Raw genomic sequence first — 15,287 nt, 5'->3', positions numbered from 1 at the left:
AATAATTTTATTTTTTGTATGAAAATAAAAATTAAAATATTTTTATTTTTATTTTAGAATCATTTTTGAAAATACGTTTGGTAGGAGTCGGCAGTTGAAGAAGGGCGAGGGGGAAGGGAGATAGTCAGAGAAGGGCGGGAGGGAGAGGGGCCGGAGAAGAGTGGGGGAGAGGGGGGGCAGTCGGCAGTCAGAGAAGAGTGGGGGGCAGTCAGCAGTCGGAGAAGAGATGGGGGGGACAGTCGAAGAAGAGACAGACAAAGAAAATAAAAATGAAAACTAAAAATGACTCAGAGTCGTTTTTTAATTTTGCTCACTTTTTAGAAACAAATGAAAAATATTTTCATTTCATGTTTTTCAAAAAATGCATGCCAAACACCTTCCCTAAAACATTTTTATTTTTTTATTTTTAAAAAACGTGAAAACCGTTTTTGAAAACGGAAACAAACATGCGCATATATTTTGAAGGGATGCTTATTGAGAATTAGATTACCCGTTAAAAAAGGGTCCATGGCCCGCAGCGGTTGTTTACCCCCTCTAACGCCACTTGTCATCTGCATTGCATTAGGCAATTAGCCAAAGGCGATCCCTGTGTTTCTCCATCTCTTCTTTTCCCATCTCTTGTTATGGCTTGGCCTCTTGATTTTTCCCCGACCCCACTTGTCTACTCCTTTCACGACAAAGATCTTCTCGCAATCCACGACTAATCCTTGACTCACTTTTTTTTTTTAATCTCTCTGTTTTTTTTTCTTTTTATTTGAAAAAAATTTCTTTAGTAATATATGCTACCAGTAATTTTAATTTTTTATTGTTAAATTTAATTAAAATCACATTAAATTAAAAAAATATATAAAATAAATAGATTTTTATACAAATTTAACGACTAAAAAATAAAAAACTACTAATAAAAAGAGAAACTCATTATTTAAACTTAAAATTATGTGGGTTTTTTTTTTTTTTGGATTGTTATTCCTTGTCTTGTTTGTCGATTCATTATACTTATTTATTCCTCAAACTGACAAATTCTTCTCAAAATTTGAGAATAACGTGGGTATTTACATTAAAGCATAAAAGGAGAGAATGAGGGAAATATGTTAAGATTTGAGATGAATTAATGCCTCGTTCATTTAACCGATTTGAGTTTTCAGTTTTAGGTTTCTACAGTAAAAAGCTCTCAGAAAATGTCACATCTAACTTTTTCTGCTACAGTGAAAAGCTCTCAGAAAATGTCACATCTCAGCTCGAATTGAAAACTCGAATCTGCGAAGTGAACGAAGCCTAAAATTAATAGGCCAATAGTTTACATAAGTTAATAAATATGCCAAAATACTATTTTTGTCCATAACTCGTCTGGTTATGAATCATAACTTGACAAGTTATTATCCATAATTCACGATTTTTGTCCATAACTTGTCTGGCTATGAACCATAACTTGACAAGTTTATCCATAACTTAACAAGTTATGGCCTATTAATTTCTATAACTAAAAATTGGCCTATATACTTTCTTAAGCTTTTCATATTAGCCTATTTTCTACTATTTCCGACATAAAAGTTAGATTACACCCATGTATTAAAAAAATGCGTAATTGAATCATTCTTAAATAAATGTTGTAATTTATAGAGAGATGCAACTAGGTTAGTGGGCCATCTCGGGCCCATCTTGATATAGTGTCAAGCCAAGTTGGTCCAGCACGATATTGTTTAATACACGGTCTAGCTTAGCCTAATAACATTGGTGGGTTGGGTTGGGTTAGCATTTTTGGCTCAACACGGTTCATAAAAATTCATAAATCAGGTCGGATTTAGACTGCACGAATAGGCCTAACATGGGATGGCCCATGTAAGGCCCAGTTGATTCGGCCCATATTGCCCCTTAATGGGCTAGCATATGAAAAGCCCATTATAGCCCAATTTCAAATATATATATATATTTTGCTATGTTCACTCGTGGATAAACGTAGCTTTGGAGAATGGCTTTCTGCTGACAGATCATGCTTTTTATGTTTTTTGTTTGTTTGATTTTTATTTAGTAATTTTGTAAATATTTTATATATAATTATCTTGATTGTACTCATTTTATTCTATTAAGATTTTATATGATTAGTTTTTTTTTTTTGAAATATTTTTAATGAGGTAATCGTAAATAAACATCTCTTTTTATGTTTCCATTTATTCAGAATTTTAATAACTTGTTTAGAAATTTAAAAATAAAACATTTAAAAATTGAAGACTAAAATGGACTGGCCCATCTAAACTCACGATGGATCAAGATGAGCCTACCCATCTTAACTCATTGATGAGCTCAAATGGGCTGGTCCGTTCACAACTCATAGCACGGCCTAACCTAATCCACAGAAAATTACCTAATGGTATGGGCTAGACTGAAGGTTGTTTTTACATGGATTGGCTCGGCCCGACCTACTAAAATTATGGGCCGGCCCACACAGAATAGCTTGGGCCGGGCTTTGCCGAACCGGCTTGTTCTTACAATTCTAAATTTATAGGGATATATAACATAAAGTTGAAGAATAATTATTCAAAATGGTTTTATTGATATCATTAAATTTGTAGCTTCTGACAAAATACAAGACAAACCATTCATTAAAAAAAAAAAAAAAAAGAAGATTGAAAAGTCAATAAGATAAAACAAACGGACGGACCCTATCCTATAATACAGCTTAATAGACAGGGGAAACGGCTACCTTGTAACTGCGCTGAGGTACCTTCTTAAAATTGGTCCATATGAGATCAAAATAGAGTGGAAATTGCGCAAGAGCAAAAAATGATATGGGCAGGCATGTCACAGCATACACAGGAAACGCTGCGTATTGGAGTTTATCTTGAAGCACAAAGAAATGGCCTGCACAAAATGAAATCAACATGGAAGCTATGGACACAAAGAGAGATGTCAACCCCACTAGAAGCTTCCTTGGTAGGTCTTTACTAAAATCTTTTTCCTGGTACCTAGATGTGAGGATGGCTAGGAACATTACCACGGAAGTGACTGAGAAGCATAAGGCAATCAGTGATGAGATGGCAAACACTTCGAATGCCGGCTTCTCTTCTAGGGTTGGTTTTCCACTTTCCTCATTATTACCTCCGGGGACCGTGGTGGACGTAGCGAATGCGACGGTAGCAATTAGGGCAGCTACGACGGAGCAGGACTCTGAAGTGTTTGTTAGCCATTCGCCACCGGCTTTGACGAGTTCCGTGTGGGTTTCGGTGAAGATGTCCTTTGCAGTCTTGTGGTCGTTGTTATAGCGGACAAAGAAGTTTGGTTGCACTGATCTTTTCACAAACTGCATAAACTCAACAACATTATACATTTAAGGTTCATTTGTTCATTTCAGCTATAGGATTAGTCTCACTTGTATTCATGCTATTGCATTATACATTTTGTTACTTAAATTACTTAATGCGATCACAACAAAAACTATAAATATATTTAAGGCGCGTTCAAGCTATAGCGTTAGTGATCTTACTTTGACCTTTTAGTACTTCACTTTTTTTTTTCCTTTTCCTGGATGAAAAAAGTACTTTAAGCTACACCATTTTACATATTGACTGAAATTACTTAATAGGATAATCAGACAAATTCGAGCTACGGGGTTAGTCCAACTTCGAAGCACAAAAAATAGTTAATATAATCAATGGAATTCCTAAGTTGGTTGAATATCAAAATCAAAAGAAAACAGAGACGTAATTCGGGAGGGAGAAAAATCTTTACCTCATACCATTTGATTTCCCACTGCATTTGCAAAGCAGCTCCTGGGATTAGCCAAGGCTTGTAGCCTCCAAGCATGGCCGCAAGATGTAATGCGCTATTCCCTTTGTCGTCTACTTGCTGAAAGACGCTGTCTTTCAATATGTTTCTTTTCAACAATAACTTATACACATGTGGTTGCCTATGCTCCACTGCCAATAGCACTATATTCTTCTCCTCCGCATTCATGTCGTGGATAGCCACCGGAAAAAGCTCTAGGATCTTCTCCACCACCTCCGTCACACCATTTTTAGCCGCTAGTAGTATGGCTGTCTCCCTCTTTTCTATTTCATACATGCCTTTACCGTTCTTTCCTTTGTCATTGTCTTGTTGGCCAGTTTTTGCAGGATCAGAAGGGATAGGAGGTGGAATTGGCCGATCCATTGTGTAACTTGCAAAAGTAGCTTCTCCGCCTTTGAAGGTTTCATAAGGCTTCGTCTCATCGTCGTCTTTATGCAACAATGCTGCCTGTGGACTAGCTCCAGTGTTCTCGTACTCGTACATCGAAGCAGTTTTCAGGAGTTCATTCATTATTTGGACAGACCATATGTGCTTCTCTTTCTTTTCCCTTACTCTTATTATCATTCTAGATCCTTCAACAATTGAATGAAACACAAAAATTACAAAAAAAAAAAAAAAAAGAAGCTAGGATGAATTCGACTTGTAATTAATGTATCTGTTGAATTATATAAGGATATTGTTGATTCCATACCGAATCCAAGGACGACTAGCAGTGCCTTGCACAAAATCTTGACAAAGTTGAAGCATGCCGTGTAATTAGACGGAAATAATTGATGCCCTTGAGCTCCAAGGATCAACAACTGCCCTGTAAGAATTTTGTGTATATCACTATCATATTTTACTTATATGGAATTTGTAAGCGTTACTTAATAAGTCAAAGGCAGCCACAACTTTTGAAGGAAAAAAGAAAAAGAAAGATAGAAAGAGGAACTCAGTACCAAATTCGGTGCTGACATTTGAGGAAAGAGCTAGTTATTTACAATTGGTTCATACAGTTTTCTCAGGAGAGCTTAGCTATAAATAGAGTTTATTCATTTCTCAGTTTTGCATCTCATTCTCACCCTTCAGAGAGAATTCCAATAGTGTGAGAGAAATTTAGTTTTTTTAGTTTTTCTTCTTTTGTGAAGTGTTTTTCCTATTTACATGAGCGAGTGGTTCTTATTGTTCTCGCTTTTCATAGTTAAATCCTTCTACACTTGTCCTGTAGTTTTCACCCCATCTCCTTTAGGGATTTTTCATGTAAAATAACTGTGTCTATTTTATCTTTATTTTTATTCATTTCTTATTTTACCGTCAGATTTGCAAATAGAATTTTGTCCTAATTTTATAAATTTGTAATTTAGAATGGGACAAAATAAAGGAGATTCTTTTGAGTCCATGTTAAGAAGATTTCTCACTTTTTATTTTAATTTTAAAAAATGAAAGATGAAATAATAAAAATGCTAGCAAACAATGCTTGATTTTGAAATGTTAAAAATATTGAGTTTTAAACAGATTAATTTTGCTCACCTTTACTGGCAAGAGTAACATTTGCCCCTTCAGGGTTCTCTTCATCGGCTTTTTTTGACATTTTTTGTGCATCGTCTCTGACAGTACTTACTGAAAAAAAAAAGTGTTCCATCGTGAATCAACTGGTTCTTTAAATACTTGTAAAATGAACATACGAAATAAACTTTATGGGTTAAAATGTATTAATTGACATACCAACTTGAAAGGCATTTTTCAGCAACTGAAATACATTGACACAAGATTTGTAATTTTCTGGATAATTTGGTTTCTTTTCATCCTCAAGTAAATTCCTTAGTGAGGGTGTCTCTGGCTTGAGCTCATCCACAAATGTACCTTCCAGAAGTAACCCAAAAAATTTAGTACATTCTCGCAGTTACTAACTTTTGTCACATGCAGTTCAAAACACTTACAATGGTATACGATTTTGTGCCATGGTCCAAGGTTGCTACCACTTTTGAAAGCAAATGGCTTACATGCCAAAATATGAAGAGGGGAAAGTCCGTGCTCATCAACAAAATTTACAAGTTCCCTGTATAGTTGTATTATCTGAAATGCCAAATCTGCCAGATACAGAACAGAGAAGCAAAAGATTTTTATAGTGGGATACAAAAAAAAAATTATCAAATGTCGATAGGACTCTGTGTTAAAGCGTCAATTTTGTACCTAATCTTGTCAGTAATATATATGTAACATATATATGTAACATATATATGTATAACGTAACTAACTAATATGAGAACAATATTATTTGATGCAAAGGTAACCAAATGAGTGGTGAAACTTCTCACCAAAATACTCTCCGGCAATTGCACAATGTAGAACAGTCTGACCGTCGTCTTTCCGGCAATAAGAAGCGCCAAGGTCAGGACCACATATGAAATGCAGGCAAAGAAAAGCATCTTTCTTGCCTCTAAGAGCAGCAAGGAACAACGGCGTCTCACCGTCCTTGTTGCGAGAGCCGACCAGCGACGGTTTGACCTCAGAAATGCACTTGCACATCCGCACGTTCCCCAGTGATGCTGCGAAGTGGAGAGCAGTGTTACCTCTGTCGTTTTGGATGTCGAGCACGGACCTGACCTGATCACCAGAATGCTTGGAGACAATGTGTCGGACGAGCTCTTGGACGACCTCCTCTTGGCAGTCAGAGACCGCCACATGCAGTGCGGTGTCCCCTGATCTTGTGATCTTGGCATGGTGAGCCCTGTGATCCTCCTTGTACATTCTTACTACTTTTTCCCATTCTCCTCTCATGGCCATGTTGAACAACTCTTTCTTGATTGTCTCCATTTCCAAACTCGACGCTGAATCCATGATGATCTCAAGAAACTTATTCTTCTACGATCTCTTATATATCTAGTAATCTTATAAACCGCTACCATTTAAGATCGCATTGTAATCTTAGGACGGGATGTTATAGCTTAATAGTATCGTTAAGTACACTAAAGTCACTTGGAATAATACTTTAATAAACAAAAGATAATAAAAGCACGAGAAATTAGAATCTGTTAGAGATTTTGACAGAGATTTAGTTAAAGAAAGAGAACTAAAGAGATAAAAGCTGAAGCACAAGCCAAGCCTTGGTGGCCGCCTGGCAGATTAAAGGCGAGAGCTTTCATTGTTGTGGGGTTATGACTTATGAGACTTGTATCTCAAGTTACGATTGTCTCAAAAAGTCCATTTGTGATTCACATGGGAATGATATATTCTCATACCTAATAAATGATGTGAGTTGTGACAAAGGATCTTCATTTCATCGGTTTGAATCTATTTATAAGTGATTGTATTTCATCAATTATAGAACTGTCAATTTGTTGGCTATATATCTTACTTGGACGTAGCAGAAATTGTAGATAACTTAGGATGCCTAACATCATATAGCTTTATGTTGGATGTTTATATATATATATATATATATATATTGTTGGAAATCAATCCAACACCTAATCTCAGATAAGAATCAAATCAACGAAAAACAAGAACACAAAATTTGATCTCGGAGTTCGGCACAAAAATTGCCTACTCTCCGCGAACTCCCCAGAGGAAATTCGATATGCACTATGAGAACAAAGTCTTTACAAGAGAATTACAAACTTTCACAAATCTCACCCCAATACCTTCCCGAGAAACTAAGCAAGAAATTTCCCCAAGAAATTCACCCTTTTCTCTCACTCTCTCACTCTAGAACGTCTCTCTGTATTTTGGGTTTCTGTACAAAAGCTTATCTTTCTCTCTCTGGAAATCTCTCGAAGAAGACAGAAGAAGAAGAAATGAATTAAAAAACCAATTACATAAGAAAGGATTTCTCTTATCTGGAGTCCACGTGAGGCGGTCCAGTAAAACGCTGCCACCTGTGCTTCACTTGTCCGTGTCAGCTCCTTGTGTCTCTCAAGTTTGCATTCCAGCAGAAACGACTTGCCGTTTCTATTCTTCAATAAGACCAGCGTTTATCAAACATTAAAGCTGAGTCATAATTATAATTGATTCAACATATATATATATATATATATGCATAATATCGAATAACAAATAGCTACTTTAGCAAAAATAGTACATCGCAAAAGGCTAGAAGTTTATTTCATAGTCAAGTAAAGCTACAAAATTAGAGCGACTACTATTGGCATCAACATCAACACGATATACGTCTGAAACAAAGATCACAAATAGTTTGCCATATAATTAATACAACAGCGAATCGTGTAAAAAAGCAGTACTTAAAATTTGAAACTGTCAAAATGGACTCCCAAATGTAGCTCGTAGAAGATCAAGGTACAATGGAAACTGGGCAGCAGCGAAAAGGGATATTGGTAAAAACGTCACTGTATACACTAAAATCACAGCGTTTTTGAGCTTTTCTTCCAGCACGAAGTGGTGGCCGGAGCAAAAAGAAGTAAGAATGGAGACAATGGAAATGAAGAGCGACGTTAATCCCACTAATACCAACTTTGGCAGGTCATTGCTGAAATCTTTTTCTTGGTGTCGCGACGTGAGGATGGAGAGGAACATGACCAATGATGTAACTGAAGAGCAAAGGGCAATCAGTGAAAAGGACATGAAAAGATTGAATGTCGGCTGGTTTTCAAGCTTCGGTTTGCCACTTCTCTCGTCGGTGCCGCCTGGAAACGTGGTGCAGCTTGCGAAAGCGACCGTGGCGATGAGTGTCGCCACGAGAGAGCAGGCGCTTGAGGTCGTTGTTAGCCATTTGCTGCCAGCTTTGACGAGCTCCTTGTGGGTTTGAGAGAAAATCTCCTCTGGGGTTTCGCCCTCTTTGTTGGGGCGTAAAAAAGACCTTGGTGGCATGGATTTCTCCGCAAACTGCAATTAATATTGCAATAATAATGGGTTAATATTCCTATATGGTATTAAAAATAATTGTTCATGAATATTAGTTTTGATTTATTTCTTTTATATCCCTATCATATAATTACGATAAGTCATTATAATTATTTCACAAATAATAATTATTGTGATTACAGTTTTGTATAATTACTTACCTAACATTGACAACAACAAATGCATGAACATGTGCAACATTCTTAAAAACATGAGGTCAAACGACATTTTTCCATAAAGCAAGGAAACATGTTTTTTTTTGAGGGCAAACCAAATTTTTCCATAAAAAAAAGAAAAATTTTTTTTTTTTTTTTTTTTTTTTTTTTTTTTTTATTATCACCGTACGTCTTTTTTTAAATTACCTTGTACCATTTAATTTCCCACTGCAGTTGTAGGGCTGCGCCGGGAATAGGCCAAAGCTTATTGGCCGTGGGATTGAGCGTTGCGGCCAAATGCAAAGCAGTGTTGCCTTGCTCATCCACTTTCCGCATGATGAGGGCCCTTGGGACATTTCTCTTTAGCAAGAGTTTATACACTTCCAATTGCCGATTCTCCGTGGCTAGTAGAAGTATGTTCTTCCTATCTTTGTTTTCATCGTGAATGGCCACTGGAAAATTTTGAAGAATTCGATCCACGATCTCAGACACTCCATTTTTTGCCGCGACTAATATGGCGGTTTCCTCTATTTTCAGTGCAGGACTTTTCTTCTCTTTCTCTTCTTTCTCCTCTGAAAAAGCACACACATCAACCATTTATATAATGCTATACTTAGTGCTAGAACCCTAATTTTTATTTATTTATTTATTTTTCAGATCGATTGGTCATTAATTAAGCCAATTGGAGGCAGCTGTTCCTCTGATCTAAGATGGATCTGCCCCTGTCTATGCGATAGGCCTAATTTACACATACGCTATATATGGTAAGCTTTATAACGCATTAAAGACGAAAAATTGGCTTTTGATAAGATTACATTCTTGTTCAAATCATAAAATGTAAAATTATGCAAAACGTATGTTTATAAACCACACTAATTTTACCTTCATTAATAGAGGAAGTAATTTCGCAGTGACCATCTGCCCCATCAGACGGATAACCCCCAGCGTCTTCGTTAGCGTACAAATTGGAATGTTCTAGGAGTTTGTCCACGACTTGAACTGCCCATAAATGCTTCTTTTTCTCTTCTCGTATCTTATTTATCCACGAATGTCCTTAATTGAAGGGGGAAAACCCAAATAAAATAAATTTGTTATGATTTAGAAACATATATGTGTTTGTAATGCATGCATGCATACATGCATATACATATATATATACACATACACACACACACACACACACACACACACACACACACACACACACACACACACAGTGCCAACTCAAGGACTACTAGGTGACTTAGCCAGTTGCATATGTCCCTTTGAGTCATCAAGGCTCCATCTTCTCCGCATCATAAATATTTATAAAGGCCTCTATTCATTTTTAGAATTGAGGCTTCCAGTACATGTGTATCCCATATTTCAATTGTGTGGTTATGCACATAATAATTTTTTTCTTAATAGAGCGCCTAATAAATTTAGTTTTATAGGTGTTCAAATCAAGCGTAATGGGTTTTTTAGCCAGAACAAACAAAACGTATAAATATTTATGATAAATATAAACTTGAAAAATTGGATTTCTCTATATATAAGATTATGCCTGCTTAAATAATCTATAAACTGAGCATTTTATAATACACAAAATATTATTTATGTACGTAATTATTAGATAGGTCTAGTATAAAAGTCTAGTATAAAATTTTGACTATACGTCCCGTTGTCTTATGTCGGCCCTGCGTACATACATATATACGTACACACATACAAATATATATATATATATCTATATATCTATATACACACATGTACGCACATTTAGCGAAATACATGTTTAAGGATGAGTTAGGATCTATACCACATCCGACAATGACCAGGAAAGCCTTGTATAGAGACCTGCCAAACTCAAAGCAGGTGACATTGTTTGCCGGAATGAAGTCATGAGGCCCTTGATCAGCCCCAGGTAATGATTGGTTTCCTGTAGAAAATATTATGTGATTAAACTCTTTTTTTGACTAATATTAGAGAGTCAAGGTGATGATTACCAATGTTTTTAGAGTACACCATAAGAGAAACTTAAAAAAAGGGGCAAAACGGGAACTTCACTGTTCCTTTACAATAAACAGTGAATTCCCTCTGTCCTTTAGTATATAGTAATAATATATCACTAATAAATACGAAGCCCTTGCTTGATTTATTGGTTTGAATTGCATAATTTAATTATTTTTGTTATGGTATTTTCTCGCAAATTTTTTTTTATTCAAATGATGTATGAACCAAACTGTTGTCACCAATGAAATTTACTTACAAATGCTTTTTGACAAGCATTTTCGAGGGACCTTCAAAAATTTGCAATTAGTAACAATTATTTCTGCTCGATATCTTTCTTTCTTTCGGAAAAACAATTTGTTTTTCCTGGTACAATCCGATCATGTAATAATAAATATAGTTAAGGAAAATTTAGCATGATGACCTTTTTCTACCACACTTTTACATATATGGCCGACCTTTTTTGTCTTTCAGTGATAGACTACTAAGTCAATCATGGACCAATAAATTAAAAAAAAGTCATGTTTATAATTTTACAAAATTTCGGCTATTATGAAAAAAAATCCTTCAAAAAAGAGCCATTTTTGCTGAAGTCCCACTAATTAAAGGAGAAATGATATATGACTTTATTCAGTTACTCATGCACTACATATATGTTGGGAAATTATAACTAAAATTCACAGTACAAAAAAAATCATCTTCTATATGCATGTAAGCGTAAAGTAAATCGCATACCTGTATGATCTTTATGTTCTTGATCATCAGGGTTTTCTGTATCAGTTTTTGATCTGGCCCTAGCGAGTCCTATGGTGGTCACTGAAAATATAACGCTTTTGAACTTACGAATTAATCACAAACTCAATAACAATATAAAAGGTTCAATATATATAATACGTACACACACATATTATATGTTTATATTGTAGCGAATTATATACTGATTCATGACGTAAATTGTTATTTGGGGGAATTAAAAAGGTTAAAAAAGTAATTATCTCATATACCAGTTTGAAACGCTTTCTTCATCACCAGAATGAAATTGACCAAAGCTTGGTAGTTTTCTGGATAACTATACTGATGTTCTTGATCATCAGAGTTCTCCGTATCGTTTGCATCCAGCGGTTTCATCTTGGGGTGCTCTACGTAAATACCTTGCAAATAATATCACATAGTTAATTATTGATTTTGGTTGTATAAGTAAATTTGACATTTATTCACTTTAATCATAAATATTATTTCTTTTTGAAATGTTAAAAATGTACTAAATTCGACATTTATTCCCTAATCCAACATCAATACCAAGGGATTTAAGGGTTGGATTGAATTCTCTTACCTTATTCCCGACTGTGTCAGGCCAACTAAATTCTCATTGTTAATTTATTATTAGATTGAAAAAGATGCAACTCCTTTCGCTTTCTCTTTCTCTTTCATGAAAAATAAATGCAACCAAGTGTATGTGTTTTTTTATTATTATTTTTTGTAATCAATTTGCTAAATATTCGAGAATGTGCCTTTTTTAACTGGAATATTAGACCTAAACATCGAAAGCAGGAATCACGGAGACAGGAGGGCTGGGGGCTATAGCCCCCCAGTTTTTTTTTTTTTTTTTAATTTTTTATGTATGTGTATAAATTAGACATGATCCCCTTTAAATTAATATAGTTCTCTACATTTAATAAACAAAAACTGTTACATATATATACATGTTAGTATAATCTTGATAAAAATTTTTTTTGACTACCTACCAATAAATCCTAGTTTCGTCACAATTATTGCTATTTTTTTTTGCAATGTATATTTATATATATATATATATATGTATGTATCTATAAATATATATACTTACAATTGTAAAAGATGTTGCCCCATCGTCCATAATTGGTGCCACTTCTGAAGCAAGACGGCTTGCTTGCTAAAGTATGGAGAGGGGAAATTCCATCCTCGTCACCAAGATTGACGAGTCGTCCCTTGTACAAGGAAATTATCTGAAGCGCCAACTCTGTCAAGCCAAAGTGCAATATATATTAGACACTTTTTTTTTTCCCGAAGTGAAGAATTTCCAGTATAAATATGGTTATATATACTTCTGAACGGTAAGAACTATATGATCAGTTTTGAAACTTCTCTGTCAACATTTAAAAACATAAAAATAAATAAGATCAAATAATGTATATGATCTATATGAAGAATATTAAAATTAGATCATGGCTACCAAACTCCTCCGCAAATATTGCACAATGTAGAATAGTTTGGCCATCCTCTCTCCTACAATAAGAATAGCCAGCTTCCTGATCAGTTGATGAACACATTTTGTAGAGACAGAAGAAAGCCTGTGGTTGGGCGCCGTAAAGAACAGCCCAAAAGAGAGGGGTCTCTCCTTCATTGTTCCGAACGCCGACGAGCAACGGGTCGACGCTCGCGATGCACTTGCACATTCTCAAGTTCCCCAACGCCGCCGCGAAATGGAGGGCCGTATGTCCCCTCTCGTTTCCGATACTCAACGCTTCGAAGGCATCTTTCGTCGAATTACGTGACTTAATGGCGTCCACCATTTCTTCAACGACATCCTCTCCGGCGTCGGAGACTGCCAAGTGCAACGCTGTGTGGCCCGATCTGCTGATCTTCAGCTTGTGAGCCCTTCCATCTTCCTTATACTTTCTTACCACTTCTTTCCAATCACCTTTCATGACGTTTGCAAACAATTCTTTCTTCACGTCCTCGATGTTCTTTATAGTATTAGTGCTCTCCATGAGAAAACCAAGGGCTGTTATATATTTTAACTATATTTTTCTCGCCACTCGTTACTCATGAAGTGGACTATACAAACACACACACAATATATATATATATATATATATGTGTGTATATATATATATATATCTAAAGTAGAGTACATGTGCTAGCGAGGTGATTCCTCAAGAAGACAAGCAAAGAAATAGAAAAGGAATAATATAAATGATGGCAGCAGTACTTGGTAAGAATTCCAAGAATCTCTTGCGCGTACGTGAAGAATAAAAAAATATTTGACCCCAAATTAGCTAATTACGGGTTTATATTTATCATCAATTTGAACAGGAGTACTTATAACTTATATTGCATGGCACTAATTTTTCTCATATATCTAAAGTAGAGTACATGTGCTAGCGAGGTGATTCCTCAAGAAGACAAGCAAAGAAATAGAAAAGGAATAATATAAATGATGGCAGCAGTACTTGGTAAGAATTCCAAGAATCTCTTGCGCGTACGTGAAGAATAAAAAAATATTTGACCCCAAATTAGCTAATTACGGGTTTATATTTATCATCAATTTGAACAGGAGTACTTATAACTTATATTGCATGGCACTAATTTTTCTCCTAACATGTGTATATACATTTTTCTTTTCCCAATGCAAATATAAGGATTTGTGGTTACTTACTTTAACCTAGAGATAAATCTACACTCTGTAATGCCTTTAATATTAACGTCTAGAGTTGGAATTTCTCACCTCAATTCACAGAATATACAAATTAAAACTCAAACTTGGTTTGTCATGACTTTGATACATATTATATGTTTTGAATATCAAAGAGAGGAAACATGTTTATATTTGTATAATATTCATATCCCTTATTTAATTTGATTATATATAAGAAAAGATATTATCATAAAAATATCCTAAAATTTTAATAGTTGTCACTTGTCAGTGATATAATTCAAAGAGCATTTTTAGGTGGATGTATAAGGCGGATATCCCTCAATCTAATTAAATCCACATAGTCATGCGTAAAATTTGTTGAAAGAAAGTTAAATTTTTATTGATTTTTAAGTCAGGAATGGTTCATGAAATAGAGGGAAAATTTTTTAATGGTTCATGAAATAGAGGAAATTTTTTTTTTACTTACAATGCTTCAAATGGAAAGAAAAGGGATAAGAAAGCAAAATGAAAAACGAATATTTTCCCGATTTTGCCTTGGTGCGTGGCGTGCAGATGTTAAAGAGGAATGCTTTTTCAGGCCTCGTTCGTTTCGCTGATTCGAGTTTAGAATTCGAGTTTTGCTATAGTAAAAAGCTCTCACAAACAATCACATCTAACTTTTTTGCAACAGTAAAAAGCTCTCACATACAATCACATCTCAACTCAAATTCTAAACTCGAATCATCGAAACGAACGAGGTTGAGTTTTTCTTTCTAATACAGGACAGACAGAACCCTTTTTTTTTTTTTTTTTTTTTTTTTTTAAAGATGCACTGATGAAGAACCTAGAGAACTTCTTTATAGTCCAAAGAAAGCAAACACCCTAATCAAGCCAACTTTCCCAAAGCTATGATTCTCTTAGCTTTAACTACAACTTTGCTATGTCCAAATGGCCGTGGCCAATCAACAGTGCACACCCCATACAAGCATCGCATCCCAAACAATACCCCTTCAATATTTACTTATCAATGGATATCTTATTGTTTTAATTATAAGATATTGATATAACAGTTGTAATAAATTAGATAGTTGACCAAAAATAATGATAACAACTAATAATATTGT

At 35.1% G+C, this 15,287-nt stretch overlaps 2 protein-coding genes across 2 annotated transcripts; both read right to left on the bottom strand.

The window, feature by feature from the left end:
• Positions 1–2,629: 2,629 nt before the first annotated feature.
• LOC21385934 lies at positions 2,630–7,171 on the bottom strand. Its single transcript, XM_010098148.2, has 7 exons — positions 6,081–7,171; positions 5,703–5,852; positions 5,488–5,625; positions 5,293–5,382; positions 4,475–4,588; positions 3,727–4,355; positions 2,630–3,298 (listed from the first exon to the last, which is right to left on the bottom strand). Exons 1-7 carry the CDS (start codon positions 6,601–6,603, stop codon positions 2,678–2,680), a joined length of 2,265 nt encoding a protein of 754 aa, XP_010096450.1. The 5' UTR covers positions 6,604–7,171; the 3' UTR covers positions 2,630–2,677.
• An 848-nt stretch (positions 7,172–8,019) lies between these two features.
• Positions 8,020–13,516, bottom strand: LOC21385933. Its single transcript, XM_024165658.1, has 6 exons — positions 12,979–13,516; positions 12,613–12,765; positions 11,771–11,917; positions 11,502–11,582; positions 8,985–9,349; positions 8,020–8,604 (listed from the first exon to the last, which is right to left on the bottom strand). Exons 1-6 carry the CDS (start codon positions 13,514–13,516, stop codon positions 8,020–8,022), a joined length of 1,869 nt encoding a protein of 622 aa, XP_024021426.1.
• Between the last annotated feature and the right edge of the window lie 1,771 nt (positions 13,517–15,287).

Source organism: Morus notabilis, unplaced genomic scaffold (assembly GCF_000414095.1).
Source record: "Morus notabilis unplaced genomic scaffold, ASM41409v2 Scaffold988, whole genome shotgun sequence".
Classification (NCBI taxonomy): Eukaryota; Viridiplantae; Streptophyta; class Magnoliopsida; order Rosales; family Moraceae; genus Morus; species Morus notabilis.
This window is presented reverse-complemented; position numbering and strand designations above follow the sequence as displayed.

Bases quoted from the DNA above. Each gene is read 5' to 3' on its own strand.
- LOC21385934 (XM_010098148.2), bottom strand. From the start codon at position 6,603: ATGGATTCAGCGTCGAGTTTGGAAATGGAGACAATCAAGAAAGAGTTG. The intron at 5,383-5,487 runs GTATGTCAATTA...TTTTTTTTTCAG, and splicing joins GAAAAATGCCTTTCAAGTTG to TAAGTACTGTCAGAGACGAT. The intron at 3,299-3,726 runs GTAAAGATTTTT...GAGTTTATGCAG, and splicing joins GGGAAATCAAATGGTATGAG to TTTGTGAAAAGATCAGTGCA.
- LOC21385933 (XM_024165658.1), bottom strand. From the start codon at position 13,516: ATGGAGAGCACTAATACTATAAAGAACATCGAGGACGTGAAGAAAGAA. The intron at 12,766-12,978 runs GTAGCCATGATC...TTGGCTTGACAG, and splicing joins AATATTTGCGGAGGAGTTTG to AGTTGGCGCTTCAGATAATT. The intron at 9,350-11,501 runs GTATGCGATTTA...GTGCTTTTTCAG, and splicing joins AGAACATAAAGATCATACAG to AGGAGAAAGAAGAGAAAGAG.